A 13,667-nucleotide genomic window follows, 5' to 3' on the forward strand; every position below is an offset into this window, starting at 1 on the left:
TTATCCCATAGTGGAAATTTGCGCTAAACGAAGTTGCTACCATGATTAAATACACAATAAAATATCTAGCTTATTTATCATTCCAATCTACCTCTGCTTCCATTAATCACAGAACTGCGAAAATATATTTGCTTAATGGAAACACGCCAATCACACAACAATAAATCATGTTTTTTATAAGTTTTATCAGATTTATTTCTCAAACTCCAATGGAAACACTTTTTTCTGCATCACACAAGTCACATGATCAAAAGCCGGATGTTGCTACTGACAGAAATGCCAAAGAAGTCAACAGGAAGTGGTAATAGGATGATGGGTTGTTTTTGTTCTTTTCTGGCTCTCACAGCATCACACAGTTCCTAAAAGGTTTTGTGTCATTCAAACATGATGAATCCAAAGCCCTTCTGTAAAATCTCAGACTACAATTTGCCCACAACGTCTCATACGTAGCAGATCCCAGGTATAACAGGTTTGTCTCCTAAATAACCTAAATAAGCTATTAGTTGCAAGAAAAATATATTTTTTATCTGAAATACCAAAGATGGAGAGCTTAGTTGGAGGAGAGATGTCTGAAGCAGGGGATTGGCTGCAGAGGAGGGAGTGAACAGCATGGTGGGGGGTCCAGAATAACTCCCTAGATGGGTGTGAAATTACCCTGACAATTAAAGTGCACAAGCAAAACCAGAATCAAGAGAGAACGCAGCATACAGTCAGTGTATTCCACATTATGAGAAAGAAAGAGGAAGATAGAAGAGAGAGAGAGAGAGAAAGAGAGAGAGAGAGAGAGAGAAACACCACATTCTGCTAATTGCAAATCGTCCCCAGTATCTGAATTTTTGTGAGGAGGAGGAAGGAGAGGAACAATGGCGCGTGGTTAATTGATTTCTGTGCAGCAAGGCTGGGTCACGGGGTCAGCTAAGCGACAGACTCCACTTGATTGGCGACTCGGCCTAACAATAGCTCATTAAAGCAGAACGCGTCTCGCACATGCAAACACAATCGGCCGGCTCAGTTGGCGGTTAGCCCGCTCCGCTCTGCGCTGCACGGTAACATCTGACGGGGAAGGAGAGCAGCAGGAGGCCAGCTTACGAAAACCACATCCAGACCAGCTCAGATACGCAACGTACAGCAAACACAACTTCCTTTGGAGAAACGATGCAACAAAAAAACGCTAAACATTAGTGCTAGATTAGCAGTGAGATACTTATCCTCACTTGCAATTTGCAAACATCCCCAGTGCTTTTGGATACCAATGAGTTGCTGTGTGCAATTTTAATTTGCTTGCTTGCTAGCAGAGCCCCTGAACAATGCAGTGATCAATAAAGTATCAGGATACACAGACCCGGAGTAAAGAAGGTTTTGTTTCCCAGAAAACCACAGAAAACAAACAACAGAGGGGACAATACATCCATCAGAACGGCTCCTGAATCTCAATCTGTCTTGGCTTTTATATTAAACTCATCTTTCTTCTTCAGACTCTGCAACAATAACCCAGTATCATCATTTTTAAGTGTTTATACTTTAATTTATGCAGAGCCTTGAAGACGTTTTTCATATTTTTTCATTTTAGAATCTCAAACTTTAATGTTTTGTAGTTAGATTTGATGTAGCGAACAAAAAATGCAGTGCATAACCAAACTGGAAGAATTTCTATAAAATACAAATAAAATTTAAAAAGCTGTGGTCTGCATATAGTATCTCTTACCTATCTTTATACATCTGTACTTTGAGATTTTGGCCAATTCTTCATTGCAACTTGGCTGAATTTCAGTCAGACTGGATGAAGAGCATCTATGAAAATCAACTTTTGCACTGCAAAAACACAAAATCTTAAGTATTTTTGGTCTAGTTTCTAGTGGAAATAGCTCAGTACAGACAAAACTAACTCATAAGCAACTTTCAGCAAGATATAGGAGCTGATTTACAGTCAATAATTTCTTAAAACTGATGAAAAAGTGCTAGTTCTACTGGCAGATTATTTCAGTTATTATAACATGGGAAAAACTGGGGGAAAAAATCCTTAGAGTTTTCCAGACAATAGTGAAACACAAAAACATACAAATTACTAAAGTTACTGTTGTAACCATTAAACAATCTCCCCTTCAGTTCAACCTTATAAGTGGAAATATGTTGTTCATGTTACCATTATAAAATAACTTGCAATTAAGTATTGGCAAAGATCAATTTAATTTTCTCAGGTGGCGGAGAGTTGTTGTCAGCAGCTGCTGAAAGTAACTTAAAAAGTTACTTTTTATGTAACTTAGTTACTTTCCAAATCAAGTAGTCAGTAATCTAACTAGGTTACTTTTTCAAGGAGTAGTCAGTAATCCAATTAAAGTTATATTTTCAAAGTAACTGTGCCATCACTACCCAGTATTATACTGTTTGTTTCAGCGTTTTTACTTGCAGAAGTATTCACTCTACAACCTCAAATTTCAATGTTTTGTGATTTGATTTTACGCAGCGAACAAATACAAAGCAGTTCATAATAGAACCGGAACAAAATATTTTAACATAATACAAACACAAGTTTTTAAAAACAGATAAAAGATATTTTATAGTATCTGCTTTATCCACCTGTAGTCAGATTTTGGCCAGTTCTTCTTTGAAACATGGCCGACCTTCAGTCAGGCCGGTAAAAATATCCTAGTTTTGTCTCTTCTTTTCGTATTTGACAGAAGAACAGAATAATCTGTCTCAGAGCTGGAGATCTCTCTGGTTTTTAATTGACTCAGCTCTGCAAAGTCTGGGCTTTGTGATCAAAGTTTGAACCACTTTAAGAATGAAACAGTTCAGTAAAAATCTGAGCAGATCTGGTTCAGGAAATCAGTTAATAACTGAAGTAAACAGCTGAATGCAAACATAAAAATGCAACTTCATTTTTACTATTCTAGCTATTTTTACATCCCCCACTTCCATTATCATCCCTTCATTCTTTCACCTCTCTCCACACCAATGACCCCCCTCCATCTTTCCCCCTGTTTCCCATGAGGAACCATCTTCCTCCGTATTCCCACTCCACTTTCAGAGCCTTTTTTCTGTTTGCTTTTTGTTTCAGACTCATTCGTCTCATCCGTCATATTTCTCCCCTGTGGCAAAGCAGGAGATGCGACTAATATTAGCAGCATTACACGCACTCATATCTAATGACTCTTCATTAGCGGCATCTTTCCCGCTCACGGACCGCAGGGGACTCGGAAAAATGATTGGAAGAGATGAGCAGAGAGAGGCAGAGAACAAAGCGGCGATCGGTAATAAAACTCAGAAACGAGGTGTGTGTGTGTGTGTGTGTGTGCTTGGACGGTGAGAAACACAGACAGAGGCTACCTTCACACTGCAGCCGGAAGTGACCCAATTCCGATTTTTTTGACGTAATGCGACCTGTATCTGATCTTTTCATGACAGTGTGAACAGCACAGGTTGGATTCTTTTCGAATCTGACCCATATCCTTTACGTATCCGATTCAAATGCGACCTAACGTCCAGGTCGCCTTCATCCGAACTGAACGTCACTGATTCTCAACAAATCTCACTATTNAACGTCCAGGTCGCATTCATCCGAACTGAACGTCACTGATTCTCAACAAATCTCACTATTCTGCGTCCTGATACGCGCAAGTGGGAAGAAAAACAACAACCATGACTGACAATATGAGGATTAAGTTGTTAATATGCTGCTCCGGCCGGACAACAACTTCAAATATGTAAGCTAAGCTCCACCGTTAGCCTCCATGTTTACTTCCGCAAACACTGAGCACTTCTTCTTTTTATGGCGGTTGGCAGAACACTGAGAACGCTGACGCTATTGCGCCCTCTACTGCGCATGCGGGACACTTTCAGGTCGTTTGCCCGTTCAGACTGCAGAGCGCATACAGGTCGCATTTACTGGCAGTGTGAACGCCCCGGCAAAAAAATCGGAATTGCCAAAAAATCGGAATTGAGTCACTTCAGGCTGCAGTGTGAACACACCCTTGGATATCCGATACCTAACCGATCTTTTCAAATCTGAACGTCATTTATACTCGACAAACGTCACTATTCTGCGTCCTGATTCGCGCAAGCGGTAAGAAAAACAACAAACATGGCGGACGATAATGAGGATTAAATTGTTAATGTTTAGGCTCGGTCGGACAACAACTTCAGAAACGTGAGATATGCTCCACCGTTAGCATATGTGTTTCCTGAGCACTACTTCTTCTTCTTTGTTATGGCGGTTGGCAAAACACTGAGCTCGCTCTCTGTGTGACGTCATTGCGCCCTCTACTGCGCGTGCGGGACACTTTCAGGTCGTTTGAAGTTCACACTGGAGATCTTGTAAGTCGCATATATTTGGAAGCGTGAAGGACCACGGCAGAAAAAAAAGTGGTTTGACAAAAAGAAAATCTGATTTTTGGTTTGAAGTAGAGTTAGGTTATAAAATAAGACAAGTTTTATAACCTAATTCTACTTTAAACTACTCCACTACTTTCTCTGTTGTGTTCCTTGGTCTTTATGGTGCTGTTTTTCTCTAATGTTCTCTAGTAAACCTCTGAGGTATTTATAGAACAGCAAACTTAGATTAAATTACAAACAGTTACGACTCGGTTTGCTATACTTCTAAAGGACATTGGTTGTTTTGGATTTTCCTGAGGGGTATCAGTGTAAAGGGGGCAAGAGAACACACCACATTTTTTCCAACTTATTTGTAAAAGAAAATTTGTAGCACGATCAATTCACAACTACATTTTTGCGCTCCTTTGTGTTTGTCAATCACGTAAAAGGTTGCATGCTGCATGTTGCATACTTAGAAGTAACTTTTTTAGTAAGAAATAGCAGCTTCTTTAAGACAATAATTCCTTAATGTTGATGAAAAATGACTAGTCCCACTGGCAGATTGTATTACTTAGATCAAAAAAATCATTTTTGTCATGTTAAATGTTTTAATTTTTGGTTGTGAAGAGGCTGTTTTTTGAATTTCTACACTGCAAAAACACAAAATCGTACCATATATTTGTGTCTAGTTCCTAGTAAATATCTTTGTACACTTGAGATACATTAGTACAATAAACACAATTGTGTTTATTGTACTAATGTACAATAAACACAATTTGTGTTTATTTAGAGTCTGATATAACAAATGCTTTTTTTTATAGTCTCCACTGCTAGAAATGAACACTGAGCTACTGCTTTTAACAAAGTTCTGTATGCCAATGTGATAATTTAAAGTTTAAACTAAAGCTAAACTAAAGTTTATTGCTTTAGTTTAGCAATAAACTAAACTTCAAGCAGCTTTACAGTAAGATTGGAGCTTGTTTTAAGTAACTAATTCAGAGTTCCACTGGCAGATTATTCACTTATAAGAAGACATTTTTATCATCTTATAAGTGAAATAATTTACCAGTGGAACTAGTACTTTTTAAAACAAGCTCCTATATCTTGCTGAAAGTTACTTTTGAGTTAATTTTTATCTTATTTCAGGTGTATTAAGTTACTTGCACTAGGATCAAGACAAAATTGGTTGGTAAGATTTTGTGTTTTTCCAGTGTAACATAAAATGTGAAAAATTCAAGGAGAACAAAACAATAAAAAAAGATTCATTTTTGATTTTTTTGTTTATGTCAAGCACTTCTTTTGGTCAGATAAAACGTTGTTTTATAGATCGGCTCTTCAGTGTGACACTCATTCAGACGTCTCTCCTCTTTCCTCTTTTTTCTGCTACACTAACCCGACTCATCAGAGCCCAAAGGGCATTCAGCCCATTTTGCAGCATCGCTATGACAATCCAACAAGAAGGGGTGTTTAGTTTGACTGGTGCAGTCACCTTGATAAATGACCCTGTTATTGCTCTGACCGAGCAGCGTTCCCTGGGAATTCAGCGCTGGAGTAACTGAACACACACACACACACACACACACACACACACACACACACACACACAACACACGCACACACACACACCAGCCGACTCTCTGCCCCAGTCCAGCTGACACACACACTCAGATCACTTTACATGCTCACTGGGCGACAAGACTTTTAACAAATAGCTGCTTAATGAGTCTCTTTCTGCTGCAAGGCGAGCTAATTAAATCTCGGACTAGGAAACAGTTCAAAAGGTCACAGTGATATTGAGAGAGAGAGAGCAACAAACAATTGTTTCAGTTATTGATTAATCTGATGATTAATCGGATGAGAACATGCACATTCAGCAGATTTTTCATTTATTTTATACAATATTAGAAATACATTAAAAGATATAAATAATTTAATCCTTTTTTAAATAAAAAAAACATTTTATTACAGTAAAACAACATTCCTTTAGTGATTGTAGCAAATGATGCATTTAAAGCTAAAAAATATACTTTCAATAATGTGAACAGCTCAGTTTGACTCAACATCAGAACAATGTAGGATAATCAAAAGGTTGCAAAAGGTGCTTAATGGGATATTTGTACAGAATTTGAACTGGGTGAAGCTAAAACTAGTATGTCAGTTTCTGGGTAGAACATATTTACAAAGAATGTTTCTTTTATCATAAAAACAAAATGTATATATTTTTTGTGACCACAAACTTTGATCTAAAAGCCTCTCTCCTGCGGAGGGTTACCTAGTTGACAACTGGTGAGCGCTGCAAAAACACAAAGTCTTACCAAGTATTTTTGTTCTGGTTTCTAATGCAAATATCTTTGTGCACCTGAAATAAGAAAAAAATATCTTACAAGTAACTTTTCAGAAAGACAAATAAGTCAATAATTCATTAATATTGGTGAAAAAATGTTAGTTCCTCTGGCAGATTAATTCACTTATAACACAGGAAATAGTCTGACAGTAAACTAGAACTTTTTCATTAATATAAAGAAATTATTTACTTAAAAACAAGCTCCTGTTTCTTGCTGAAAAGCTAATTGTAAGCTAGTTTTTTCTTTTTTCAAGTGCACCAAGATATTTCCACTAGAAACTAAACCAAAAATACTTGGTGAGGTTTTGAGTTTTTACAGTGTTTCCATTAATGTGGAGAGGTTTCCCAATAACAAGCTTCCACAAATGTTAAGATAAAGGTTAAAAGCTCCTGCATAAAATCACAACACAACCTTTAACATGCAGTTTCAGAATTACACTGAAAAACAACTTCTGATGTATTTAGACAGTTATGAAGCAGAAGTCATTAATCATACACATCACCAGGTCTGCAGACATGAAGGAAAGTTTCTAAAACACACAACATCACGTCTCTGTTGTTTACTCATGTAGAAAACTAGAGCTGAAGGTTCAGACCTTTGACTTGTGGCCCAAGCCGCCATCCAACCTCGTAAAGCTATCGGGCGTAAAGTGGAGACCTCCTTCATGCTACAGTAAACCAAAGGAGAGGCGGGATAATGTGTCTCCTCCAGCACCCCTGACAGCCATCAATAATTCATACACAAGCACTCTGGAACCTGAAATAAACACATAACCTCAACAGGTATAAACACAAACACGTCCAACATGGCTTCACGGGAGAACCACAGCTAACAGCTGGTTTCTGCAGAAACTACAAATATGAAACATAAAAATACAAGGTCAACATGTTGGTGACACATATTTCCATTAGAAATGTATCGATTTGAGCTGATATGAAGTTGGGATTTACATTTAAAGTTCATTAGGAGTTCAGCAGATTGAAGTAGAGCAAAGCTTGGAAATATGCACCAATACTGAGTCATCAGAAATGCAAAATGACTTCAGTCTCAACATTTACAGTACAGAATATCACGTGTAAACAATTAATCTATTCAGAGGTAGATGGGCTGCAAAACAAAACAAAACAAACAAAAAAACAGGTTGCTGAAGTAAAATGATAAAATGAAATGTTTTAATGTCCAAAACCAGGAAGTTAAGTTACACAGAATGAAACTCCAACACGCACTACTCTCGAAAGTTTTAAAGTACTCACCTGAAAAGCTAAGGAAAGTTTGTTTTTATCTGATTAATCGATTAATCGTCACAATAATCAATTCCTAAAATAACTGTTAACTGCAGCCCTAGCATCTTTTAATGTTTTTCTAATATTGTTTAAGAAGGCTTAAGTGGTTAAATGAAAAACCTGCAGAATAAGCTAATTTGATTAATCGATTAAACGTCAGAACAATCAATAGAATAATCTGTTACTAAAATAATTAATTGCAACCGTAGCATTGTTTAATGTACTATTATGATTGTGTAATAAAACCTTTAAGTGGTTAAAAGAAATTCTGGAGAATGTGTCAAATCTTTTTTTATTTGATTTCCCAATTAATCGATTAATCATCAGAATAATCATTAGCTGCAGCCCTAATATTCATGCAGCTGTAAAATCCCAGATTTAGGAATCAACCTAAGCGCTGAGGTGTGGAGTAAACAGCAACATAACCAGGTAAACTGGTTGTTTCCCTTGAAGTGAAAGCAGCAACATGCCGTCACTTTGAAGGATTCCCCTCGCCTGCCTGTCTGTCTGTGTGAGACCATTTGGTCGTCAGAACCAACAGAAGAAGAAGAAAATACGTCTATGTGTGACAACTCACAGCCTCTCAGTCCCTCTGGGGATGTGTTTGGGGACGGAGTGGATTCCCCGGCCGTGGCAGTCCACCGTGTTCCCCAGGCAGCTGCAGGGAGCCGGACACGCTTCAGCGCCTCCCGGACCCATCAGGACCGCCCACACCAGCATCGTCCACAGACCCGCCGCCGACCCGGCTCCATCCTTTCTTCTTCCCGCTGGCATCCTGCTGTCCTCCACGGCTCTCCAGGTTGATCCGGACCCGATTTCCTCCTCCTGTCGCCACACCAACACTTGCCTGCTTGTTTGTGAAAGTGGGCAGCAGCAGGAGGATGTGGGTGAAGTTCAGCTGGAGCTGAACAATCCCCACTTGATCCCAGACAGGAATCTCACTGAGATAAAGAGAGGGGAAAAGGACAAGCTCCTCCAGTTGGTTTCTTTTCCTCTGCTCCCCTGTGTGTCTCTCTCTCTCGCTCTGTTGCAGCTGTACAGTGCACTTGCCTCTCCCCTCCACTTTTCATTGAGTCATTGTGCAGCAAACAGTGAGCCACTAGAAAAGAAAAAAGAAAAAGGGTGGGGGGGTTCCCTCTATCCCTCTCTATCGCACACACCCCAGAGTAATCATCTATCAAAAGCTTTTACAAATAACAGCACCCAGACTCCTCCTACACACACACACACACACACACACCCAGAATGAACTCACATCTATTCAGTGTCAGCCGCCTCCAGTGACAGCAGCGGTCCACTCCTCTCCTCTTCCTCTCTCCTCTTCCTCCTTTCTCCCCTCCCCAGAGGAGGAAAAGAGCCCAGGGCTCCAGCGACACGATGAGAAGTCGTGATCGCTCTGAAGTATCCGACTGGGAAACTCTGGGGAAGACACGGAAACGGAAAAGAACCTGAGGAAGCTCCGCTCAGGGAAATAAACTTATCAGCATTTAACCAATAAAACTTTGCTTTACGTTTGGACCAGTGCACTGAAAAAACACCAAGTCTTACCTGGTATTTTTCACCAATTTCTCATGAAAGTATCTTGTTACAGCTGAAGTAAGAAAATGTCTGCACAGGTTTCAGTTTTTTGCTGGTGCCAATTTTTTTGACTGAAAAGAAAGTTGCTGAGTCAGGAGCAGTAGAGTGACTATTGTTAACTACAAACCTGCAGAAAACGACAGTGGTTGATTTTTAGACATTTCCTAATAAGATGGCTTCACATTATGCAGTTACTTTCAAGTTCGCTTGTCTCATTTCAAGCAAAATAAAATATTTGCAGTAGAAACTAGACCAAAATTACTTGGTAAGATTTTGTGTTTTTGTAGTGAAAGGAGCGTTACCGTAGCTGTCAGACTTCAATCAATTAATCAATCAATACAATTTATTTGTGTCACATTTAAGCAGCAAAGCAGTTCAAAGTGGTTCACATCATCAAAACACAAAATTCAACAATTTAAACATTACTTATTGCTGTCATTATAAATCAAAATGTTGATTAATGTTTCACTGGTTATGTTTCAAAAGCAACTCCAAACTGGGTGGTTTTGTCTAGATTTAAAGGAACTCAGTGTTTCTGCTGTGTTGCAGTTTTCTGGACATTTATTCCAGATTTGTGATGCATAGAAGCTGAATGCTGCTTCTCCATGTTTGGTCCTGGTTCTGGTTTTAGCAGAGCAGAACCAGAACCAGAAGACCTGAGAGATCTGAAAGGTTGACTTGATCAAATCATTAAATATTCACATCCACGCTAATCACACAATCACCTCCTCTGTTCCTGCTCACTTCTGTTGTTGTGCATCTTTTAACAAATTTAAATCATTATTAAAATAGACTAACAGCTAGTTTAACCAACATAGTTGCATTTTAATTTAAAATAGAAATAAAAAACCTAATTTTAGAACTATTATTGAACATTACATTTCAGGGTTTTCCCCAGTGTATTGTAAGCCTGGCGGGCCACCAGGCTTAGCATTGCTGATTTATTAAAAATTGTTAAAATTTAGCATTTTTAAGTTTTTATAGTTGGTGTTCAGGTATTAATCTTCCAATAACACATAATTACCAAGTGATATTTTCAAGTATCCTGTCAACTTTAAACATTTTTTAACTCGGAAACACAGCGGGCTGCTGGATGAAGAACCCAACCACCAGGCTTAGCGGGTCTTCTGGGGAAACCTTGCATTTAAATTGTTTTACTGTGGTCATGTTTTCTTCATAATTCAGAGCCGAGGAAGAGCTTTGGTTAATTAAAGCGTTTCTGTTGATTCCAGCGGAGCTGAAATGCCGTCAGCTGCCACAGATCTTACTCAGAAGTCTATTATGAATCCGCTGACAAAGCTTTGAAATTCAAACTCAGTCGGGTTTGAAACCCGCCACCAAATCTCCACAGAAACCAAGACTTTTTTAAACTAAAGAATAAAAACTGAGGATGAGATGTGGTGGAGTGAATGCAGTAATGATTCACCTAAAACACAAAGATTTAAAGCTTGACCATTATCAACCGGGGTGGCACGGCATTTTTTATGCACGTGATTATTTGTGATGGTTTCTCCTTGTTCCCGCCCTGAAGGCTTTCTATGATGGGTTCGTTTAACCAGGCAGGCCTCAGAAGTTTTGGAAAAACAAATTGGCTGCAGCCAGAGCCCAGCTGCTGCCTTTGTGAACAGAATGACTCATTTGGCCATAATCGGCCACAAAGCGAAGGGCAAAGACACCGACATCTCAGGGGTGGGACTCTGTTGTTTCTGGGGCAAAAGTAGCTGGTTAAGGACCAACGGATCCATTGGGGAGACGGGTTCCCACAGACACATCTCAAATTATTTCTGGAAGATGCTTTTAAATGACCGTTGTAGATAAAGGGAAAAAAAAAGAAAAATTTCCACAAAAAGAGACTTTTTTAGATTAATGTCAGGAAATTTCCTTAAAAAAAAAAAAAAAAAAAAAAAGGGATTTTTTTTTTTTTAAAGTTGAAGATTTGGTTAAAAAAAAATTAACTCAGAATTTTTTACACTGATCTCAGAAATTTTCTAGAAATAAAAATAAGGAAATTTCTTCGTTTTAAAAAAATCAAAAACCAGAAATTCAAAAACCTAACATTTTGAAATTGACCTCAGAATTGTTGTAGAAAAAAAACATGGAAATTTCTCAATTTGAAAAGTCCAAAATTTGCTTGAACAGAAAATAAAATTTAGGTTAATCTCCAAAATTTCTAGAGAAATAGGAAAATATTTCAGTTTGAAAAGTCAAAAATATGCTAGAAAAAAACTTAAATTGTTAACTATTTTCAGAAATTATCTGTAAAAAAATTCATTTTTGAGTTTGACAAGTTGAAGATTTGCTAGAAAATAAATCAGAAATCTTTATCTCAGAAATTTTCTAGAAAAAAAAAAAACATGGAAAATTCTGAATCTGAAAAGTCAAAAAAATTGCTAGAAAATAAATCTGAAATTTTGAGACTAATCTCAAAATTTTCTGAAAGAAAAAATTTGAGTTTGAAAGTTGAAGATTTGCAAGTAAAAATCTCAACATTTTGAAATTAATCTAAAATTTTATAGAAAACATGAAAATTTCTGAATTTGAAAAGGCTTCATATTCAAGTCATTTTTTAAAAGAACTCGATGGTTTCTTATTTCTAACAATATGATGGCGTCCTCTAGTGGAGAAACAAAGTAATACATCACAAACAACTTAGAAAAATAATCGATTCCTTCAGAAAATCTACATAAACTCACAAAACGCTGTTTGTTAGAAAATGAAGACATTTAATTCAAACAGATTCCTTACTAAGGAACACTCTGTACAAGGTTAGCTTACTTTACATTAAAAAAATACAAAAACAAGTAACCACAGTTAAAACCACTTAGAGAAGTCACAGGTTAATTCAACACAATATTGGAGTGTTGTGCTTGGACAAACCAAACAGAATATTGTTAAAGTGACCTGTTAGCATCCCAACAACAAAAAATAGTGTAGAAATTTAATAAAAAAACTGAAATAAAAATGTCACTTATCTCCACAGTCCAACTTTCCTCTGCAGGCCAGAAGAAATGCAACAGGTTTACTCTGAGTATTTATGTGTAACTTAAAAATAATGCTTCACAGCACAATGTAACAGTTTAAAAGACTGAACATGTTCCTCTTACTAAGAAATGATTCCAGAAATTAAATCCAAAGTGAATCTTCCAAACCCCAGCCTCTTCACAACCAAACATTAATCTTCAGACGACAGATAAATATCAGAAAATAAAACCGATGTACGTCTAAAAAGAAGAACAAGGCATCCAAACCAAGATAAATGAGGTATATTATTGTCCTTCTGTCAGGTTCAGCCCTTCATCACTTTCATCCATCCATCTTTCCTGCTTCCTCAGAGCATCCAAAACCCAAACAAGAGGCAACAGCAGCACATTTCCGGCCCAGGTAAGAAAATCGATCTTAAAGGAGAAACGTCGCTCCATCACATGATGAATCACAGGTTACAGTAACGCGGCCTCCACACAGAAATCAGAGCAAATTTCACATTTATTAAGGAAATACTACCAAGGAGAACTGAGGGGTTTAGAGGAGAGGCCGTGTCAGTATGTCCATCTACGTATTGGGGCAAATGTAGAATGAAAAAGTAAAGTAACTTTCCACCAAAAAAAAAAAAAATAATAATTAGTTTGAAACTAATGAAATTTCTCAGTTTCAAAAGTTAAAAATTTCCTAGAAAAAAATGTAAAAATTCAGAGTTACAAAATGTGAAAGTGAAAACTGTGAAATTTTATAGGAAAAACAAGGAAATTTCTGAATTTCAAAAGTTAATCTCAAATTTGTTTTAGAAAAAACTTTAAAATTTCAGAGTTTAACAGTTGAAAATTTGTTATAAAAAAAACAACTCAGAAATTTATAGATTTTCTAGACAAAAATGTTTTAAATTCTGAGTTTGAAAAGTCAAATATTTGCTAGGGAACAAACTCCAAAATTTTGAGATTAATCTCAGAAATTGTCTAGAAAGATAATTGTGGAAATTACTCAGTTTCAAATTCAACAATTTTCAACTTTTGGAAATGTTCTTAGTGTCAAAGGTTCTCTCCAGAAAATTTATGAGATTGATCTAAGAATTTCAGATTTTTTTTCCCAGAAAATATTCATCTTTTCAAACTCAGACATTTTTAAGTTTTTGTTTTCTATAAAGTTTTAAGTTTTT

The 13,667-nt window shown here is 37.2% G+C and overlaps 1 protein-coding gene across 1 annotated transcript in view; it reads right to left on the reverse strand.

The window, feature by feature from the left end:
- Positions 1-9,295, reverse strand: part of LOC103154497 (slit homolog 1 protein-like) — a 64,491-nt gene extending 55,196 nt beyond the window's left edge. Inside the window, exons 1-2 of the mRNA XM_016662735.1 lie at positions 9,195-9,295; positions 8,517-9,038 (exon numbers count right to left, since the gene is read on the reverse strand). Coding sequence (XP_016518221.1) covers positions 8,517-8,713 — 197 coding nt within the window. The 5' untranslated portion in view covers positions 8,714-9,038; positions 9,195-9,295. The remainder of the gene's footprint in view (positions 1-8,516; positions 9,039-9,194) is intronic.
- Positions 9,296-13,667: the final 4,372 nt, after the last annotated feature.

Source organism: Poecilia formosa, unplaced genomic scaffold, assembly GCF_000485575.1.
Source record: "Poecilia formosa unplaced genomic scaffold, Poecilia_formosa-5.1.2 Scaffold388, whole genome shotgun sequence".
Taxonomy (NCBI): Eukaryota; Metazoa; Chordata; class Actinopteri; order Cyprinodontiformes; family Poeciliidae; genus Poecilia; species Poecilia formosa.